Genomic DNA, 22380 nt, shown 5'->3' with positions numbered 1-22380 from the left:
TCTCAGTATGACTCCCTGATAAAAAATAAAGGTTAAATAAAATAATACTGTACAGTGGAATGGTCCATGTTTCCATGACTACCGGAGAGTTTTTCTTAACCTTTCTCTCTCAGCAGCTCCATCCATCCGCCTAGCAACAACACTCTCTATTCTCTTCAATGATACATCCAGTTCATCCCTCATATTACACTGTCATGCATCCCTTTGGATAAAACAATAAGCATCCTAAAGATGCATATCCTGGCTATAAACAAATAGGCCACTTTGAGAATGTATTGTTTGATATAACGGTTGCCTTGATTGGCAATGTAGAGCGCTACGTATTACGGATATTACTAAAAGCTCTTTGGGATCTAGGTCTATAAATTATTAAACTGATCAACTAGTGTTCTGGTGTTAATGCAGTTTTGTCTGATTGTTCTTAATGTGCAGTGATATTTTGCAGCTTTTTTGTTAATATAAGACTTGGGTATAAAAATGAATTAACCCCTGTGATTATAAAAATCAATCCATCTCACCAACGTTGCTTTATCCTAATAAAACCGGATGCTAAACTGCTGACACTTACTCTGGTGCTATTACTGTCTCATTGAATAACCTATAAAAATTGGAAATACCCACTTCTGAGCCAATAAGGACTACAGATGAAGGAGTCCTTCTGTGAGCACTTCTCATGATGGTCTAGGATGAAGCAGCCCCTAGAGACACTGATCTAAGCTCAGTTTGTTTTGGGTTTCCCACCTCTGATTGTTACTGTAAGGTTCGGAGAGGGTAAACTGATCCCAGATCTGTACCTAAGGGCAATCAGTATTCAGAGCTGCTGACGCGGTGGAATGAGTCAAAAGCTTCGAGTTACTAAGCGCGCACATCACAGAGGACCTGACATGGACCAACCATACTACTACCACGGTGGAGAAGGAGCAACACACACAGGGATCAGGCCGCTTCTCCTTCCAGGCACTACTAACCCTGTGCCACGGCAAAGTAGACTATAAAGATGTTAAACCACAGAATGTGCCTGTCAAAAGGTTCTGTCTCTGAGAATGTTGAAGGAGTGTTCCTTGATAACTGCATAGCTGGGATTGAAGTCCTGTGTTGCTTCGTTGGTAAGAGCAGAACACAAGGGAAATCCAAGGTTGTGGGTTCAATTCCCACAGGGATTTCATAGACCTGCACTTATAAAACGTGTGTGCATTGTACTGTGCTGTAAGGAGGCCCCAGCACACCCCCATTCACATCATCATACCTTATCATAATGACACATCCCATGTGCTGCTGCTACTGTTTATTATCTATCCTGTTGCCTAGTCACTTTATTCCTAGTTATATGTGCATATCCACCTCAATTACCTCGTAGCCTTGCGCATAGACTCAGTACTGGTACTCCGTATTTATAGCCAAGTTATTGTTACTATTGTTACTGTATTTATTAACACTTTTATTATTACGTATTATTACTCTATTTTCTTTCTCTCTGCCTTGTTGGGAAGGGCCTTTCTGTCTGCCTTGTTGGGAAGGGCCTTTGTCTCTGCCTTGTTGGGAAGGGCCTTTCTCTCTGCCTTGTTGGGAAGGGCCTTTGTCTCTGCCTTGTTGGGAAGGGCCTTTGTCTCTGCCTTGTTGGGAAGGGCCCATAAGCATTTCACTGCTAGTCCACACCTGTTGTGTACGAAGCATGTGACTAATAAAGTTTGATTTGACACATACACACTCAGGCAGGCACACTCACACTCACACTCACACACACACACACACACACACACACACACACACACACACACACACACACACACACACACACACACACACACACACACACACACACACACACACACACACAGTCAATGCTGTTGTTCTGTTATATATCATTTATTGTACTGTGCGACCAAGACACGGCCAACTTTATATCAGTAAATATGGTCTATTATTACTATGCATACGAGCTCTTTTATTACTTGATACAGTATTTTTGACCTTGACTTATTTTCTTGTTTTTCTTGATATAGATTATTGTTCTGCATTATTGAGGGAGCTGGCACACAAGTATTTCGCTGCATCTTTTATGCCCTCCGTAAACTGTGACGATTAGTATAGATTTTTTTATTTTTTTATCCTATTCCCTATGTAGTTCACTATTTTTGACCAGGGCTAATAGTGCTCTGGTCAAAAGTAGTGCAACAAATATAAAATTGGGTACCATTTGGGACGCACACAGTTCTATCTTCCACATTTACAACCCAGTTCAGTCCGGACATCTGGTCCCCCTTCACACACTGAGCCCAGGATAAAAGGACACAAGATCATCAAAGGTCAATGGTTTAGTAGATCAGTCAACCAGCGGAAAAGTAGATCAAGTGTCAGTCAGTTAGATCTAGTTCCAGACAGATTTATGTTAGAGGTATGTGATGTATACATGATGTAGTATATGTTGCTACCAGTAACTGGTTATCACAGAAACACAGAAACACACATACTGATTCCCACATACTCACACACACAGACAACATTCACCTTCAAATCCACACGGACAGCCCAGTGACTTTATTTGTGATCATGACCATGTACGTGCTGTCACAGATAACATGTTGTATTTGCTCCCTACACATTTGAGCCGGTGGTTGTGCGCCCGCGTGTGTGTATATATGTGGCAGGGTGCCAGTGTGTGCCTTACAACGCTAACCTGGGCACAAAGCTCTTTAGTATTAGTCAGATGTGTGAAATAGGATCTGTTGGCTGGAGATGACATTGTAGACAGATCCCACCCCAGTCACTGAGAATACGTCCCAAATGGCACCCTATTCCCTATATAATGCACTGCCCTGGTAAAAAACTAGTGTACTATAAAGGGAACTACGGTGCTAACAACACAGAGACCAGGAGGGGAGGCATGCACACACATTTCTTTTTTTAAATATTTGACATTGAAGTTCTTTAACAGACACTGTTATCCAGAGGAACTTAAAGAAGCAATTAGGGTTAAGTGCCCTGCTCAGGAGCACATTGACAGATGTTTCACCTAGTCGGCTCAGAGCTCTTAACCGCTAGGCTACCACACACACAAATATTAGGAGACCCGAGTCAGAGTCAAGGTAAATATAACCATAGATGAGAGTTCCATGAATGAGTCAGTCACAGCCACAATAATAAAGACGGGTTTGACACTTACAGACTGCTCTAGCATGCAGTGAACATGCATCATGCGGAGGAGACAACAGAGAGTAGAGAAGAGAAAAAGAAGACAGGGAGAGAGAGAGAGAGAGAGAGAGATATAAAAAGAGAGAAAGAGTAGAGGGCCATAGAATAAAAGAGAGAGAAAAAAACATGTAAATAAAACAGGTGTGTATGTCTGTGGACAATGACAGTGCACAAACTAACATGACTAAACATGACGAACAGTACAATGAATGACAACACGACTAGACAGTAGTGTCTTTGCAACCAGCCCTTCACTAGCAGATTAGCAAAGCTAACGTTGGCCTTCTACAACTAAACAGAAATACGTGGCAACTCACAACAACACACGTCGGCAGTCTCAAATGGCACCCTATTCCCTTTAAAGTGCACTACTTTTGACCCAGTAGTGCACTACATAGGGAATACAGTGCCATTTGAGATGCATACATTCCATATTTAGGCCTACAATGCGCCGTAGATACAGACGTAGATACAGACGCATGTTGGCCTAAATATGGAAGGCATCTCAAATGGCACTACAGCACTGTTCACTGTCTTCTCGAACTCCACAGTGGGACTGTCAATGAAGGTATGGTTAGATTCATGTTTTTGAACTGGTGAACCCCTTCCCCACTGGGAGGCAATAGTGAGGTAAGCATGGGAGATTCTCACGCATCCACAGCACACTAAACTAACCAACCACTAACCACCATCGCTCCTCAACCCTCTGCATCCTGGCCTCCTCTCATCTTCTTCTGCATCTTAACCTGGTCCCAGATCTCTTTGCCAAATCCATTGCTGTCCTGGTCAGTTGTTGTTACCCCCATATTCAAGTCCGGAGATTGTTTTATGGTCAATAATTATAGACCTACACTCAGTATACAAAACATAAAGAACACCTGCTCTTTCCATGACATAGACTGACCAGGTGAATCCAGGTGAAAGCTAGGATCCCATATTGATGCCACTTGATAAATGTAGATGAAGGGGAGGAGACAAGTTAAAGAAGGATTTTTAAGTCTTGAGACAATTGAAACATGGATTGAGTATTTGTGCCTTTCAGAGGGTGAATGGGCAGGACTAAAGATTCAAGTGCCTTTGAATAGGGTATGGTAGTAGGTGCCAGGCGCACCGGTATGTGTCAAGAACTGCAACGTCGCTGGGTTTTTCATGCTCAACAGTTTCCCGTGTGCATCAAGAATTGTCCACCAACCCAAGGACATCCAGCCAACTTGACACAACTGTGAGAAGCATTGGAGTCAACATGGGGCCAGCATCCCTGTGGAACGCTTTCGACACCTTGTAGAGTCCATGCCCCAATGATTTGAGGTTGTTTTGAGGGCAAGGGGGGGGGATCAATATTAGGAAGGTTCTCCTAATGTTTGGTATACTCAGTGTATAAGAATTTTGCCAATTATTTCAAAGGCTGCAGAGAGGGTAGTTGCTGAGCAATTTGATTTATCACTTGAATACTTGTGATTTGTCATTACACCCGATGAAATTTGGCTTCAGAGATAATCATTCTACTGAGTCAGCAAACTGTTATTTTGGGGGGGAAGGTTCAATTGAAACTTGACAAAGTGGGAGTGGTAGGAGCTTTACCAAAAGCATTTGATACTGTAAATCGGGGTGAATTCAGTTGAATACATTCAGTTGGACAACTGACTAGGTATCCCCCTTTCCCTTTCCCTAAAATCACAAATTCTACTCTCTAGCATTGAACCTTTTCTGACATCTTTATTAAGTCAGGAAAAAATATATATTGTGTCTGAAATATAAATACCTGGGTGTGGTATTAGACTCTGACTGACTTTAAGAAAACATGTAAAGAAGCTGTTCAATACTGTGCAATTTTACTTTAGACATACAGTGCCTTCAGAATGTATTCACACCCCTTGAGTTTTTTCACATTTTGTTGTGTTACAGCCTGAATTGAAAATGATTACATTGAGATTTTGTGTCACTGGCCTACACACAATACCCCATAATTTCAAAGTGGAATTATGTGTATTGACATTTTGGCAAATTAATTAAGAATGAAAAGCTGAAATGTATTGAGTCAATAAGTATTCAACTCTTTGTTATGGCAAGCCATAACAAGTAAAGATGTGTTTAACAAGTCACATAATAAGTTGCATGAACAATAATATTGCTTAAAATTATTTTTGAAAAACTACCTATGTGCCCCACACATACAACTATCGGTAAGCTCCCTCAGTTGAACAGTGAATTTGAAACACATATTCAACCACAAAGACCAGGGAGGTTTTCCATTGCCTTACACTTTGGGCAGTGTAGCAATACAGCTAGTCACTACAAAGATACAGGTGCCCTTCCTAACCCAGTTGCTAGAGAGGAAGGAAACTGCTCAGGTATTTCACCATGAGGCCAATGGTGACTTTAAATTGATTTACTTTATTTAACCTTAATTTAACTTGGAAAGTCAGTTAAGAACAAATTCTTATTTACAATGACGGCCTACCCCGGCCAAACCCTAACCCGGACGATGCTAGGCCAATTGTGCGCCGCCCTATGGGACCCTAAGGGACTCGCAATTACAGCCAGTTGTGATAAATCCTGGAATTGAACTAGGGTCTGCAGTGATGCCTCTAGCACTGAGATGCAGTTCCTTAGACAGCTGCGCCACTCGGGAGCCCATTTAAAACAGTTACAGAGTTTAATGGCTGGGATCGGCAAAAACTGAGGACGGCTCAACAACATTGTAATTACTCTACAATACTAACCTAATTGACAAAGTGTAAAAAAGAACGTTTGTACAGAATCAAAATATTCCAAGACAAGCATCCTGTTTGCAACAAGCCACTAAAGTAATACTGCAAAACATGTGACAAAGCAATTCACTTTTTGTCCTGAATACAAAATGTTACAGTGCATTTGGAAAGTATTCAGACCCCTCGACTTTTTACACATTTTGTCACACTACTGCCTTGATGAAATTGTTGTTCTTTTTTAAAATCAGTCTACACACAATATCCCGTAATGACAAAGATAAAAAAGGTTTTTAGAAATCTGGGCAAATGTATAAAAAATAAAAACAAAAATACCTTATTTACGTAAGTATTCAGACCTTTTGCTATGAGACTCAAAATTGAGCTCAGGTGCATCCTGTTTCCTTTGATCATCCTTGAGATGTTTCTACAACTTGATTGGAGTCCACCTGTGGTAAATTCAATTGATTGGAAAGGATTTGGAAAGGCACACACCTGTCTATATAAGGTCACACAGTGTATGTCAAAGCGGAAACCAAGCCATGCGGTCGAAGGAATTGTCCGTAGAGCTCCGAGATAGGATTGTGTCGAGGCACAGATCTGGGGAAGGGTACCAAAACATTTCTGCAGCATTGAAGGTCCCCAAGAACACAGTGGCCTCCATCATTCTTCAATGGAAGAAGTTTGGAACCACCAAGACTCTTCCTTGAGCTGGCCGCCCGGCCAAACTGTGCAATTGGGGTAGAAGGGCCTTGGTCAGAGAGTTGACAAAGAACCCGATGGTCACTCTGACAGAGCTCCAGAGTTTTTCTGTGGAGATGGAAGAACCTTCCAGAAGGACAACCATCTCTGCAGGTCTCCACCAATCAGGATATGTGATATTTCAGTTTTTTTTAAATATACATTTTCTAAAATGTCTAAAAACCAGATTTTGCTTTGTCATTATGGGGTATTGTGTGTAGATTGATGAAGAAAAACATACTATTTAATCCATTTTAAAATAAGGCTGTATCATAACAAAATGTGTAAAAAGTCAAGGGCTCCGAATACTTTCCGAATACATTGTATGTTTGGGGCAGATCCAATACAACACATTACTCTCCATAGTCATGGCTGTATCGTGTCAAGGGTATGCTTGTACTGGGGAGTTCTTCAGGATAAAAAAAATGACTGACTGGACCTAAGCACATGCAAAATCCTCGAGGAAAACCGAGTTCAGTCTGCTTTCCACAAGACACTGGGAGATTAATTCACCTTCCAGCAGGACAATAACCTAAAACACAAGAAGACAGTGAATTTTCCTGAATGTTCCTGAGTGGCCGAGTTACAGTTTTGACTTAAATCTACTTTAAAATCTTTGGCAAGACCTGAAAATGGTTGTCTAACAATGATCAACAACCAATTTGACAGAGCTTGGAGAATTCTATAAAGAATAATTCACAAAACAGGCATGGAAAGCTCTAATTACTGTAATTGCTGCCAAAGGTGGTTTTACAATGTATTGACTCAGGGGTGTGAACACATGTCAATTAGACATTTATGTTTTCCATTTTCAATCAATATGTGAAAATGTCTAAAAACATGTTCTCACTTTGTCATTATGGGGTATTGTGTGAAAATGGTTGAGAAAAACCCCCAACTATTTAATGCACTTTGAATACAACACACAACAAAAATGTGGAATAAGTCAAGGTGTCTGAATACTTTCTGAAGGCACTGTATAATAAACTGTCTTAACAATAATGCTGCTAAGGTTTATATGCAGTCTATGATATTTTCTCACATGTTCTATTGCATTGCAAGTGAGTCGCAAGCAGGAAAAAAGGTTAATCAAACCTTTGCAAATCTCAGTACAAGAGTGCATTGAAGGTTATTTGATCAGAAACACAAATATTCATCACCATTGTTAAATTCTCAACACAATTTGTTAAGTTTTGAAGATTTTGTACATTTTAAAATGTAAAGCTGCTTTTTAAATGTTTACATGGACTTGATCCACAACCCATTTAACATTACATTTTACATTTAAGTCATTTAGCAGACGCTCTTATCCAGAGCGACTTACAAATTGGTGCATTCACCTTATGACATCCAGTGGAACAGTCACTTTACAATAGTGCATCTAAATCTTAAAGGGGGGTGAGAAGGATTACTTTATCCTATCCTAGGTATTCCTTAAAGAGGTGAGGTTTCAGGTGTCTCCGGAAGGTGGTGATTGACTCCGCTGTCCTGGCGTCGTGAGGGAGTTTGTTCCACCATTGGGGGGCCAGAGCAGCGAACAGTTTTGACTGGGCTGAGCGGGAACTGTACTTCCTCAGTGGTAGGGAGGCGAGCAGGCCAGAGGTGGATGAACGCAGTGCCCTTGTTTGGGTGTAGGGCCTGATCAGAGCCTGGAGGTACTGAGGTGCCGTTCCCCTCACAGCTCCGTAGGCAAGCACCATGGTCTTGTAGCGGATGCGAGCTTCAACTGGAAGCCAGTGGAGAGAGCGGAGGAGCAGGGTGACGTGAGAGAACTTGGGAAGGTTGAACGCCAGATGGGCTGCGGCGTTCTGGATGAGTTGTAGGGGTTTAATGGCACAGGCAGGGAGCCCAGCCAAAAGCGAGTTGCAGTAATCCAGACGGGAGATGACAAGTGCCTGGATTAGGACCTGCGCCGCTTCCTGTGTGAGGCAGGGTCGTACTCTGCGGATGTTGTAGAGCATGAACCTACAGGAACGGGCCACCGCCTTGATGTTAGTTGAGAACGACAGGGTGTTGTCCAGGATCACGCCAAGGTTCTTAGCGCTCTGGGAGGAGGACACAATGGAGTTGTCAACCGTGATGGCGAGATCATGGAACGGGCAGTCCTTCCCCGGGAGGAAGAGCAGCTCCGTCTTGCCGAGGTTCAGCTTGAGGTGGTGATCCGTCATCCACACTGATATGTCTGCCAGACATGCAGAGATGCGATTCGCCACCTGGTCATCAGAAGGGGGAAAGGAGAAGATTAATTGTGTGTCGTCTGCATAGCAATGATAGGAGAGACCATGTGAGGTTATGACAGAGCCAAGTGACTTGGTGTATAGCGAGAATAGGAGAGGGCCTAGAACAGAGCCCTGGGGGACACCAGTGGTGAGAGCGCGTGGTGAGGAGACAGATTCTCGCCACGCCACCTGGTAGGAGCGACCTGTCAGGTAGGACGCAATCCAAGCGTGGGCCGCGCCGGAGATGCCCAACTCGGAGAGGGTGGAGAGGAGGATCTGATGGTTCACAGTATCGAAGGCAGCCGATAGGTCTAGAAGGATGAGAGCAGAGGAGAGAGAGTTAGCTTTAGCGGTGCGGAGCGCCTCCGTGATACAGAGAAGAGCAGTCTCAGTTGAATGACTAGTCTTGAAACCTGACTGATTTGGATCAAGAAGGTCATTCTGAGAGAGATAGCGGGAGAGCTGGCCAAGGACGGCACGTTCAAGAGTTTTGGAGAGAAAAGAAAGAAGGGATACTGGTCTGTAGTTGTTGACATCGGAGGGATCGAGTGTAGGTTTTTTCAGAAGGGGTGCAACTCTCGCTCTCTTGAAGACGGAAGGGACGTAGCCAGCGGTCAGGGATGAGTTGATGAGCGAGGTGAGGTAAGGGAGAAGGTCTCCGGAAATGGTCTGGAGAAGAGAGGAGGGGATAGGGTCAAGCGGGCAGGTTGTTGGGCGGCCGGCCGTCACAAGACGCGAGATTTCATCTGGAGAGAGAGGGGAGAAAGAGGTCAGAGCACAGGGTAGGGCAGTGTGAGCAGAACCAGCGGTGTCGTTTGACTTAGCAAACGAGGATCGGATGTCGTCGACCTTCTTTTCAAAATGGTTGACGAAGTCATCTGCAGAGAGGGAGGAGGGGGAGGGGGAGGAGGATTCAGGAGGGAGGAGAAGGTGGCAAAGAGCTTCCTAGGGTTAGAGGCAGAAGCTTGGAATTTAGAGTGGTAGAAAGTGGCTTTAGCAGCAGAGACAGAAGAGGAAAATGTAGAGAGGAGGGAGCGAAAGGATGCCAGGTCCGCAGGGGGAGGCGAGTTTTCCTCCATTTCCGCTCGGCTGCCCGGAGCCCTGTTCTGTGAGCTCGCAATGAGTCGTCGAGCCACGGAGCGGGAGGGGAGGACCGAGCCGGCCTGGAGGATAGGGGGCATAGAGAGTCAAAGGATGCAGAAAGGGAGGAGAGGAGGGTTGAGGAGGCAGAATCAGGAGATAGGTTGGAGAAGGTTTGAGCAGAGGGAAGAGATGATAGGATGGAAGAGGAGAGAGTAGCGGGGGAGAGAGAGCGAAGGTTGGGACGGCGCGATACCATCCGAGTAGTGGCAGTGTGGGAAGTGTTGGATGAGAGCGAGAGGGAAAAGGATACAAGGTAGTGGTCGGAGACTTGGAGGGGAGTTGCAATGAGGTTAGTGGAAGAACAGCATCTAGTAAAGATGAGGTCGAGCGTATTGCCTGCCTTGTGAGTAGGGGGAAGGTGAGAGGGTGAGGTCAAAAGAGGAGAGGAGTGGAAAGAAGGAGGCAGAGAGGAATGAGTCAAAGGTAGACGTGGGGAGGTTAAAGTCGCCCAGAACTGTGAGAGGTGAGCCGTCCTCAGGAAAGGAGCTTATCAAGGCATCAAGCTCATTGATGAACTCTCCGAGGGAACCTGGAGGGCGATAAATGATAAGGATGTTAAGCTTGAAAGGGCTGGTAACTGTGACAGCATGGAATTCAAAGGAGGCGATAGACAGATGGGTAAGGGGAGAAAGAGAGAATGACCACTTGGGAGAGATGAGGATCCCGGTGCCACCACCCCGCTGACCAGAAGCTCTTGGGGTGTGCGAGAACATGTGGGCGGACGAAGAGAGAGCAGTAGGAGTGGCAGTGTTATCTGTGGTGATCCATGTTTCCGTCAGTGCCAAGAAGTCGAGGGACTGGAGGGAGGCATAGGCTGAGATGAACTCTGCCTTGTTGGCCGCAGATCGGCAGTTCCAGAGGCTACCGGAGACCTGGAAATCCACGTGGGTCGTGCGCGCTGGGACCACCAGATTAAGGTGGCCGCGGCCACGCGGTGTGGAGCGTTTCTATGGTCTGTGCAGAGAGGAGAGAACAGGGATAGACAGACACATAGTTGACAGGCTACAGAAGAGGCTACGCTAATGCAAAGGAGATTGGAATGACAAGTGGACTACACGTCTCGAATGTTCAGAAAGTTAAGCTTACGTAGCAAGAATCTTATTGACTAAAATTATTAAAATGATACAGTACTGCTGAAGTAGTCTAGCTAGCAGTGGCTGCGTTGTTGACTTTGTAGGCTAGCTGGCAGTGGCTGCGTTGTTGACACTACACTAATCAAGTCGTTCCGTTGAGTGTAATAGTTTCTACAGTGCTGCTATTTGGGGGCTAGCTGGCTAGCTAGCAGTGTTGATTACGTTACGTTGCGTTAAAAGAACGACAATAGCTGGCTAGCTAACCTAGAAAATCGCTCTAGACTACACAATTATCTTTGATACAAAGACGGCTATGTAGCTAGCTATGTAGCTAGCTACGATCAAACAAATCAAACCGTTGTACTGTAATGAAATGAAATGAAAATGTGATACTACCTGTGGAGCGAAGCGGAATGCGACCGGGTTGTTGAGTTCTATTCGGAAGACGTTGGCTAGCTGTTGGCTAGCTAGCAGTGTCTCCTACGTTACGGACGACTAGCTAACCTCGGTAAATTAAGATAATCACTCTAAGACTACACACTCTAAACTACACAATTATCTTGAATACGAAGACAGCAAAGACAACTATGTAGCTAGCTAACACTACACTAATCAAGTCGTTCAGTTGAGTGTAATAGTTTCTACAGTGCTGCTATACGGTAGACGGTGGACGTTTGCTAGCTGGCTAGCTGCTTGGGCAGATAGCAGTGTAGCCTACGTTAGGACGACGAAATACGATAATTACGCAATTATCTTTGATAAAAGACGGCTATGTAGCTAGCTAAGAAGAAATTGCTAAGATTAGACAAATCAAACCGTTGTACTATAATGAAATGTAATGAAATGTAATGAAAAAGTTATACTACCTGCGGACCGAAGTGTGGATGCGACCGCTCGCTCCAACACCTGGCTAGTGTTGTCGCAGCCGGCCGCAACCGGGAGGCACATGGGGCGGCGCACAATTAGCCCAGTGACTACTTTACTATATATTGTACATGGTCCAATACTAGCTGTGCAGTGAATGTAAACTGTAGTTCCAGTGTGTGGAACAGCTTTTGCTCAATCGGCATTTTCTGTAAAAACTGTCCACCACCAACTTCTAGAAACGTGTAAACGTGTGGCTCGTGTCAGCAGGCTTGTGAACCTTTTCTGTTGCTGTTTGTTTTTCTGTTCTTTTACTATGTTTTTATGACTCTTAATTCCAATAGCAATGTGTCTGATTATTATTATGTGCAATGTCTTGACTTCCGTCTGGAAATGTATCTGTTTGTCCTGACCTGTATTTTTTTTGTATTTTGTATTATTATATACACTACCAGTCAAACGTTTGGACACACAAGGAAACGAGTAAAACATTATTTATACGAACAGACAACATACAAACATCAGACACACATTTTTTTGATATACAGTAACAGTCAAAAGTGTAGACCTACTCATTCAAAGGTTTTGCTTTATTTTTTAAAACTATTTTCAACATTGTAGAATAATAGTGAGGACATCAAAACTATGAAATATGGCATCACGTAGTAACCAAATACATTTTATATTTGGGATTCTTCGAAGTATCCACCCTTTGCCTTGATGACAGCTTTGCACACTTTTGGCATTCTCTCAACCAGCTTAATGAGGTAGTCACCTGGAATACATTTCAATTAACATGTGTGCCTTGTAAAAAGTGAATTTGTGGAATGTCTTTCCTTCTTATTTGGTAAAAGACCAAGTCCATATTATGGCAAGAACCGTTCAAATAAGTAAAAACAAAATGACAGTCCACCATTACTTTAAGACATGAAGGTCAGTCAATCCGTAGAAAATGTCCAACATGTGGAAAGTTTCTTCAAGTGAAGTTGCAAAAACCCTCAACCGCTATGATGAAACTGGCTGTCATGAGGACCACCACAGGAAAGGAAGACCCAGAGTTACCTCTGCTGCAGAGGATACGTTCATTAGAGTTAATTGCACCTCAGATTACAGTCCAAATAAATGCTTCACAGAGTTCAAGTAACAGACACATCTCAACATCAACTGTTCAGAGGAAACTGAGTGAATCAGGCCTTCATGGCCGAATTGCTGCAAAGAAACCCCTACTAAAGGACACCAATAAGAAAAAGAGACTTACTTGCGTCAAGAAACACAAGCAATGGACATTAGATGGGTGGAAATGTGTCCTTTGGTCTGATGAGTCCAAATTGAGATTTTTGGTTCCAACCTTTGTGTCTTTGTGAGATACAAAGTAGGTGAATGGATGATCTCCGCCTGTGTGGTTCCCACCGTGAAGCATGGAGGAGGAGGAGTGATGGTGTGGGGGTGCTTTGCTGGTGACACTGATTTATTTAGAATTCAAGGCACACATAACCAGCATGGCTACCACAGCATTCTGCAGCGGACTATCATTTGTTTTTCAACAGGGCAATGACCCAAAACACACCTTCAGTCTGTGTAAGGGCTATTTAACCAAGAAAGAGAGTGATGGAGTGCTGCATCAAATGACCTGGCCTCCACAATCACCCGACCTCAACCCAATTGAGATGGTTTGGGATGAGTTGGACCGCAGAGTGAAGGAAAAGCAGCCAACAAGTGCTAAGCATATGTGGGAGCTCCTTCAAGACAGTTGGAAAACCATTCCAGGTGAACTTGATTGAGAATGCCAAGAGTGTGCAAAGCTGTCATCAAGGCAAAGGGTGGATACTTTGAAGAATATAAAATATATTTAGATTTGTTTAACATTTTTTTGGTTACTACATGATTCCATATGTGTTATTTCATAGTGTTGATGTCTTTACTATTATTATACAATGTAGAAAATAGTAAAAATAAAGAAAAACCCTTGAATGAGTAGGTGTGTCTATACTTTGACTGTTACTGTATATCAACAACCACGTCTGATGTTTGTATGTTGTCCCTTCGTATAAATAACATTTTCCTTGTTTATACTATATGTTCACTGCAGACTGAAATTAGCTGTTGGCTAAGTCTGGTACAATGCATCTTTTCTCAAGTGTACTGAGACTTATGTTTTGTTTGACTTATGTTTTGTACATTGTCCCTGTTCAAATAAACACAATAATAATGCCAAACAATGTTGGCAGGACAATGAGCTACAAGGAGTTTGAATGGTAACAGACTGGCACTTAGGCTACTTCTAAATCACTTCTATTTCTCTTCAATTTTTACACTCTTTTGTGTAGCTCCCTTCTTTCTTTCCTACCTTCCTTGACGGGGATGGCAGGTTTCTTCTGGCGCAGGCCCAGCAGGATGAAGAAGAGGACCAAAGGGATGAAGATCTCAAAGGCCAACACCCACTGTAGAGAGGGAGGGAGGGAGAGAGAGAGAGTGAGTGAAACCGCTGAACAGCTAAACCAGTCTAGGTACAGTAGTTGTAAAACAGCACACAGGTGTGGCTACAAGGTTGAATTTAGTTAGCTACTACTTTCTTTCCACAACGAACCACTCCTTGTCGATTCTCATTTACTTGGTGATATATCAGCTTAGTAAATGGGTTGAGTCGACTTTACCCAGTGTCAGTTATTGATCCATTAAATTAGGGAGTTGGAGTGAAGGTTGTCCAGTTTGCTAAACAAGCACTTTTGGCTCATGGACTGGGTGCCAAAACAGCCAGTGCTTTCCAAAGTGGTCTGCTACAGATATTACTTATGAAGAAGGGGAGGGGAAGGGGAGATAGAAGATGGAAGACGCAGCACTATAAGAAACACCACACACATACACAAACAAACATACACACACAAATCACACATACACACACAATTCAGGTAATCTGTGTTTATTGCCTGGTGTATATTGGCACGAAAAGGAACTAGCACTTTCAATTTCACACGCGTCAACTGACACGGGTTATCTAGTAGTGGAGCCATAGCAGAAGAGCAAGACAGTTTCAAAATAAATAAAAATTTAATACATAAAACCAGCCCCTTGCCAGGCTATCATTGCAAATAAGAATTTGATTGACTTGCCAGTTGCCTCGTTAGATAATAGGTTAAATAAAAATATGGGGGTCTGATTGTTCCTCCCACTCTCTTGTTCTCCCACTCTCTAAACAGAGAGCTACCACTCTCTAAACATTAAATTATATGTGCAACAAAGTGATGATTCATGAATCACATCAAGAATGTTGAGGAACGGTAGGTAGGGTTTATGCATCCTGATCAGTATTCAAGAGCGAAAGAGAGCAAGTCAAAGAGAAAGAGAGAAATGCAGAGAGGATGAAGTATAGTGGAAAGAGGAAAGGAGAGAAAGGGGAGAGAGAGAGGAGAGAGAGAAAGAGACAGAGAGAGGAGGGAGTGTAGAGGAAAGAGATGTCATGACTTGCCCTGTTGGGACAAGTCATACCCCCCCACCTCCTCTCTCTCCCCCCCACCAGTTTTATGACCGGTCGTGAATACTGTGTAGAAACGTTGGGTTTGGCAGGATTGAGGGGTAAGAAACCTCTTTGTTACAAGGAAATTCCTCCCGCCAAAACGTTAACATCAAAAGCTTGAATAATGAAATTACATTTCTGTAGTCAAGTGGTTGAGTGGTCCGTGGGCACTTAAAGAACAATTAAGTCAGATCATTTGTGTCTTGGGATCCCACGAAGGGCAGTATAACAACATACAGTGCCTTGCGAAAGTATTCGGCCCCCTTGAACTTTGCGACCTTTTGCCACATTTCAGGCTTCAAACATAAAGATATAAAACTGTATTTTTTTGTGAAGAATCAACAACAAGTGGGACACAATCATGAAGTGGAACGACATTTATTGGATATTTCAAACTTTTTTAACAAATCAAAAACTGAAAAATTGGGCGTGCAAAATTATTCAGCCCCCTTAAGTTAATACATTGTAGCGCCACCTTTTGCTGCGATTACAGCTGTAAGTCGCTTGGGGTATGTCTCTATCAGTTTTGCACATCGAGAGACTGAATTTTTTTCCCATTCCTCCTTGCAAAACAGCTCGAGCTCAGTGAGGTTCAATTTGGTTTAAATAATGCAACAACAAAGTGTTGGAGAAGAAAGTAAAAGTGCAATATGTGCCATGTAAAAAAGCTAACGTTTATGTTCCTTGCTCAGAACATGTGTAACGGGGTGAGTGACTGGTTGCTGGGAAGTCAGGCGCAGGAGAGCAGAGATGGGTGATAAGAGGATAACTTTAATATACACCCTAGCCCAAAGGCACAGGCGAGGCAGCAAAAAGCACAACCACGGTAACATGAACCGGATTAAACAAAACAAACAAACCTAGGTTTGAAACAAACCTAGCGCAGGCCAGCCTGTAACGTAACACCCTACACAAAGAACAATTCCACACACAGACATGGGGGAATCAGAGGGTAATATACATTAAGTCTGATGAGGGAATGTGAACCAGGTGTGCGGGAAAACAAGCAAAACAAATGGAAAATGAAAGGTGGAGCGGCGATGGCTAAAAGACCAGTGACGTCGACTGCCGAACGCCGCCTGAACAAGGAGAGGGACAGACTTCGGCGGAACTCGTGACAACATGAGAACATATGAAAGCTGGTGGTTCCTTTTAACACGAGTCTTCAATATTCTCAGGTAAGAAGTTTTAGGTTGTAGTTATTATAGGAATTATATGACAATTTCTCTCTATACCATTTGTGTTTCATATACCTTTGACAATTGGATGTTCTTATAGGCACTTTAGTACTGTCAGTGTAACAGTATAGCTTCCATCCCTCTCCTCGGCCCTACCTGGGCTCGAACCAGGAACACATCGACAACAGCCACTCTCAAAGCATCGTTACCCATCACTCCACAAAAGCCGCGGCTCTTGCAGAGCAAGGGGAACAACTACTTCAAGGTCTCAGAGCGAGTGACGTCACAATTGAAGGGCTATTAGCGCGCACCCCGCTAACTAGCTAGACATTTCACATCGGTTACACCAGCCTAGTCTCGGGAGTTGATAGGCTTGAAGTCATAAACAGCTCAATGCTTGAAGCACAGCGAAGAGCTGCTGGCAAATGCATGAAAGTGCTGTTTGAATAAATGTTTACGAGCCTGCTGCTGCCTACCACCGCTCAGTCAGCCTGTTCTATCAAATATCAAATCATATCAAATCAAATCAATTATAACATAATAACACAGAAATACAAGCCTTAGGTAATTAATATGGTCAAATGCAGAAACTATCATTTCGAAAACCAAAATTAGATTCTTTCAGTGAAATACGGAACCGTTCCTTATTTTATCTAACAGGTGGCATCAATAAGCATAGGTCTAAATATTGCTGTTACATTGCACAACCTTCAATGTTATGTCATAATTATGTACAATTCTGGCAAATTAATTACGGTCTTTGTTCGGAATAAATGCTTTTCACACAGTTCGCAACGAGCCAGGCGGCCCAAACTGCTGCATATACCCTGACTGCTTGCACGGAACGCAAGAGAAGCAAGAGAAGTAAAGGAGAGAGGGGAGAGAGAGGAGAGAGAAAGAGACAGAGAGAGTGTAGAGGAAAGAGAAAAGGAGAGAGAGTAAAGGAGAGAGAGAAGAGGAATAATGTGTGTGACAAAAAGAGCAGTGTGCTGATTTTGTTCAAATAGCTGCTGGTCTCTATGCGCTGGGGAAGTCTGTGTTCTCCTTGAGAAGAGAAATCATTTGAGATGCAGACTCTGACCCTAACTCCATCCTCTGCTACAGTCTTCTCTGCTGGGACTCCCATGGCCCATATAGGCCAAGCTAGCCTCACTTTATGGGAGTGGCAAACATTGGTCACCTGAGGGGACATGGTGTGCGTTCCAAATGCGCCTCTATAGGCCCTGGTCAAAAGTAGTGCAGTACATAGGGAATAGAGTGCCATTTGGAACTCATCTATGCTGTTCACCTGATCTAACCCTCTTTCCAACTAGATCTGTCCTGGTTTAACCCTGTCCTGATTTCCCATTCTAAAGCTGAAGTTCTGCTGAAGGGTTTAAGGGTCAGAGATGGTGTGTGTGGGAGACAGATGATGTTATTGACACAATGGGAGTGTCAGAGACCCAGTCAGAGTACACAGACTACCTCATTTTACGGCATGGTGTCATGGTACACAGCACCAGGGAAACAGTCCTCGGTGTCGGTCTCCTTCTCCCTCTTCCTTCCATTCCCTTTACTCTCTCTCTCTAACACCCACACACACACATGCATGCAGGCCACCTGTCCAATCACAGGCTGGATGCTGAGTGCTGAGTCACCGGAAAGAGGGAGGATGGATAGGTGATTGAGTGACAATGCAGGTGTTTGTGTGTGCCTGTGTGCCTGTGTGTGTGTGTGTGTGTGTGTGTGTGTGTGTGTGTGTGTGTGTGTGTGTGTGTGTGTGTGTGTGTGTGTGTGTGTGTGTGTGTGTGTGTGTGTGTGTGTGTGTGTGTGTGTGTGTGTGTGTGTGTGTGTGTGTGTGTGTGTGTGTGTGTGTGTGTGGGATGTACTCTCTTCTCCCTGCTCTGTCCCAATCGTCTCTTGTTCACATGAGAGACAGGGGGGTCAGACATTCTGTCTCTTTGTCTGTCTGTGAAGGTCATGACGGACAAACAGCTCTTTGACATGCTTCTCTCACAATGCCCTGACACACTCAACAAAGCTTCCATTATAAGATCCTGAGTAGTAAACCCAACTGCTCTCTGTGTATACACACATGCATGAACAAACACATTCAGTACGCACACACACAGGCACAAGCACACACACACACTCAAACACACGCACAAACACACATAGGCAAGCGCACAGACACACACGCACACAAACACACTGCAGGAAATCACTGTCCAGAGGGAGCACTTGTTTCTTGCTAGAATTCCTCAAGCTTATTGATTTCCGTGCCCTGAAAGGACAAACACAAACCTTTAATTTGAATATTAAATAGCTTCCCTTCCGAATCAGTGAGTTTCATAGTGCCTGTTTGAGTTTTTTCCTCCCCCCAAATTTGCATGTCGAAGGTATATCTTCCATTATTTATAGGTGTGCCAATGCGTCTATCTGCCTCTGCTGTCCTCAATACTGAGTGCAGAGATAGTTTAGAGAGGTGCAGGTTTACTGTAACACAGACACGCACACGCACACAGACACACACGCACACGCACGCACGCGCATGCGCACACGCACACGCACACACACACACACACACACACACACACACACACACACACACACACACACACACACACACACACACACACACACACACACACAAAGAGATTCTGGGACTACAGGCTTCACAGGTAATCTGGTGTCACTTAACAAACAACATCACTCACCTCCGTAGTAGATACACTTTAGCACAAAACAATATCTAACAAACACTCACAAACTAACCACCATCTAGGCACCAAAACACCACTCAGATATGGCCCTGACATGGTCTGCAATCCACAGGAGGCTGCTGAGGGCAGGACGGCTCATAATAATGGCCGGAACGGAGCGAATGGAATAGCCATTCCACTGATTCCTCTCCAGCCATTACCACGAGCCTGTCCTACCCAATTAAGGTGCCAACAACCTCCTGTGCTGCAGTTCCACACAAGATTTTAAAAACAAAACCCTACTTATTCCACTGACAAACCATCCAGCATAAAAATGGTCAGTGTTCAGTACAGTGCCTTTGGAAAGTACTCAGACACCTGGACTTTTCCCACATTTTCTTACATTACAGCCTTATTCTAAAATTGATTAAATAAATAAAAATGCTCAGCAATCTACACACATTACCCTATAATGACAAAGTGAAAATAGGTTTTATTTACATAAGTATTCAGACCCTTTGTTATGAGACTCAAAATCGAGCTCAGGTGCATCCTGTTTCTATTGATCATCTTTCAGATGTTTCTACACATTTATTGGAGTCCACATATGGTAAATTCAATTGACTGGACATGATTTTAAAAGGCACACACCTGTCTATATAAGGTCCAACAATTGACAGTGCATGTCAGAGCAAAAACCAAGCCACGAGGTCAAAGGCATTGTCCGTAGAGCTCCTAGACAGGATTATGCACAGATCTGGGAAAGGGGACCAAAAAATGTCTGCAGCATTGAAGGTCCCCAAGAACACAGTGGCCTCCATCATTCTTAAATGGAAGAAGTTTGGAACCACCAAGACTCTTCCTAAAGCTGGCTGCCCAGCCAAACTGAACAATAGGAAGGGCCTTGGTCAGGGAGGTGACCAAGAACCCGATGGTCACTCTGTGGCGCTGAGAGAACATTCTTGAAGGACAACCATCTCTGCAGCACTCCACCAATCAGGCCTTTATGCCAGACGGAAGCCACTCATCAGTAAAAAAGGCACATGACAGCCCGCTTAGAGTTTGACAAAAGGCCCCTAAAGACTATCAGACCATGAGAAACAAGATTATCTGGTCTGATGAAACCAAGATTCCTCTCTTTGGCCTGAATGCCAAGTGTTACATCTGGAGGAAACCTGGCACCATCCCTACGGTGAAGCATGGTGGTGGCAGCATCATGCTGTGGGGGTGTTTTTCAGCAGCAGGTACTGTGAGACTAGTCAGGATCGAGGGAAAGATGAACAGAGCAAAGTACAGATCCTTGATGAAAACCTGCTCCAGAGTGCGCAGGACCTCAGACAAGGGCGAAGGTTCACTTTCCAACAGGACAATGACCCTAAGCACACAGTCAAGACAACGCAGGAGTTGCTTTGGGACAAGTCTCTGAATGTCCTTGATTGGCCCAACCAGAGCCCGGACTTAAACCCGATCAAACATCTCTGGAGACACCTGAAAATAGCTGTGCAGCGACGCTCCCCATCCAACCTGACAGATCTTGAGAGGATCTGCAGAGTAGAATGGGAGAAACTTCCCAAATACAGGTGTGCCGAGCTTGTAGCGTCATACCCAAGAAGACTCAAGGCTGTAATTGCTGTCAAAGGTGCTTCAACAAAGTACTAAGTAAAGGGTCTGAATACTTATGTAAATGTGATATTTCTGTAGCATTCCCCTTGCCTATATAGTTATAGTATTCCCGAAGGTATCACTTCCTCAAATAAAGTGAGAATTCTCACTTTAGATGGGATTATTTCAATACTAACAACAAAAAGCAGTAGAACTTTAGTGTGTTTCTTTCCCACCTAGGGAGAGTCTAATGAATGGAAAGAGTGAAATAGGGACCAACAGAGAGAGAGAACTGGAAGGGAAATAGGATTTTAAAGTCCTAGGGAATTGCATTCCTGCCATGCCATGCAAACATTTCCCACTGATTCATTAAACAGGCTGCATGGTGCCCAATTCCTTATGCAGTGCACTGCTTTTGACCAGGGCCCATAGGACTCTGGTCAAAAGTTGTACACTACATAGGGTGCCATTTGTGACGAGCCCACAATGTAGCCAAGAGCCAGAATGGAACCATGGTCAATTGCACTGGATTGATTTTCCATACTACGTCATAATAAGAGGCTAGCTTGAGCCGCAGACAGACCTTTATTTCCCTAGGAAAGTGACCTCTCTCTCTCTCTCTCTCTCTCTCTCTCTCTCTCTCTCTCTCTCTCTCTCTCTCTCTCTCTCTCTCTCTCTCTCTCTCTCTCTCTCTCTCTCTCTCTCTCTCTCTCTCTCTCTCTCTCTCTCTCTCTCTCTCTCTCTCTCTGTGTTTATGTGCCCTTGAGCAAGGCATTTAACCCTAATTTGCTCCACGGGCGCTGTACTACTATGGCTGACAACACAATTCACTACACCTATCCGAAAACCAAATTAGTTTCTCATCATCTTTCCTTCTTCCTTCAGGCTTCTTCTTCTTCTTCTTTGGACTTTATATGACAGTTGGCAACCAATTTTACGGTGCATTACTACAACCGACTGGAGTGCGGACCTCAGTTAATCTTTCAATCACTCACGTGGGCATATGCTCCTAAAAACCAATGAGGAGATGGGAGAGGCCGGACTTGCAGCACGTTGAGTGTCACAAATAGAACCAATTTCTATTTTAGCGCCTGGCCACGCAGAAGCTTGCTGACACGCGCGAGCAGTGTGGGTGCAATGATTGAATAACATGTATGTGTACATTTATCTTGCAATGCGAGTGGTGTGGTCAGCATGTAAGAAGTATACAAAGTTACAGTAGGTAGGTTTCCATCGAATTGGCAAAATATTTTGTTGGGGGGCCGGCAGAACGCATATGGCTCTCGAGCTTTGCCTCTCCCGATTCCGTAGGGGAGTTGCAGCGATGGGACAAGATCGTAACTACCAATTGGATAGCACGTAATTATTTATATTTTTAACAACTATGTGTGCATTTTTCCACCCGATCAAATTGACTTGTTGTGGATAAAAGGCTGTGTGTGATGATGTAGTTAAATGGGGTTCC

The 22380-nt window shown here is 43.9% G+C and overlaps 1 protein-coding gene across 5 annotated transcripts in view; it reads right to left on the bottom strand.

Annotated features, from left to right (window-relative positions):
* LOC124034069 (ATP-binding cassette sub-family A member 2-like) overlaps nucleotides 1-22380 on the bottom strand; it is a 91950-nt gene that overhangs the window by 40489 nt on the left and 29081 nt on the right. For 3 of the 5 annotated variants that reach the window (XM_046346786.1, XM_046346788.1, XM_046346789.1), the window contains exons 2-3: nucleotides 14288-14381; nucleotides 14201-14203 (exon numbers count right to left, since the gene is read on the bottom strand). In XM_046346786.1, coding sequence (XP_046202742.1) covers nucleotides 14201-14203; nucleotides 14288-14381 — 97 coding nt within the window. The remainder of the gene's footprint in view (nucleotides 1-14200; nucleotides 14204-14287; nucleotides 14382-22380) is intronic. The other 2 variants (XM_046346787.1, XM_046346790.1) reach the window with 1 other exon arrangement.

This window comes from Oncorhynchus gorbuscha, linkage group LG04 (assembly GCF_021184085.1).
Source record: "Oncorhynchus gorbuscha isolate QuinsamMale2020 ecotype Even-year linkage group LG04, OgorEven_v1.0, whole genome shotgun sequence".
Classification (NCBI taxonomy): Eukaryota; Metazoa; Chordata; class Actinopteri; order Salmoniformes; family Salmonidae; genus Oncorhynchus; species Oncorhynchus gorbuscha.
This window is presented reverse-complemented; position numbering and strand designations above follow the sequence as displayed.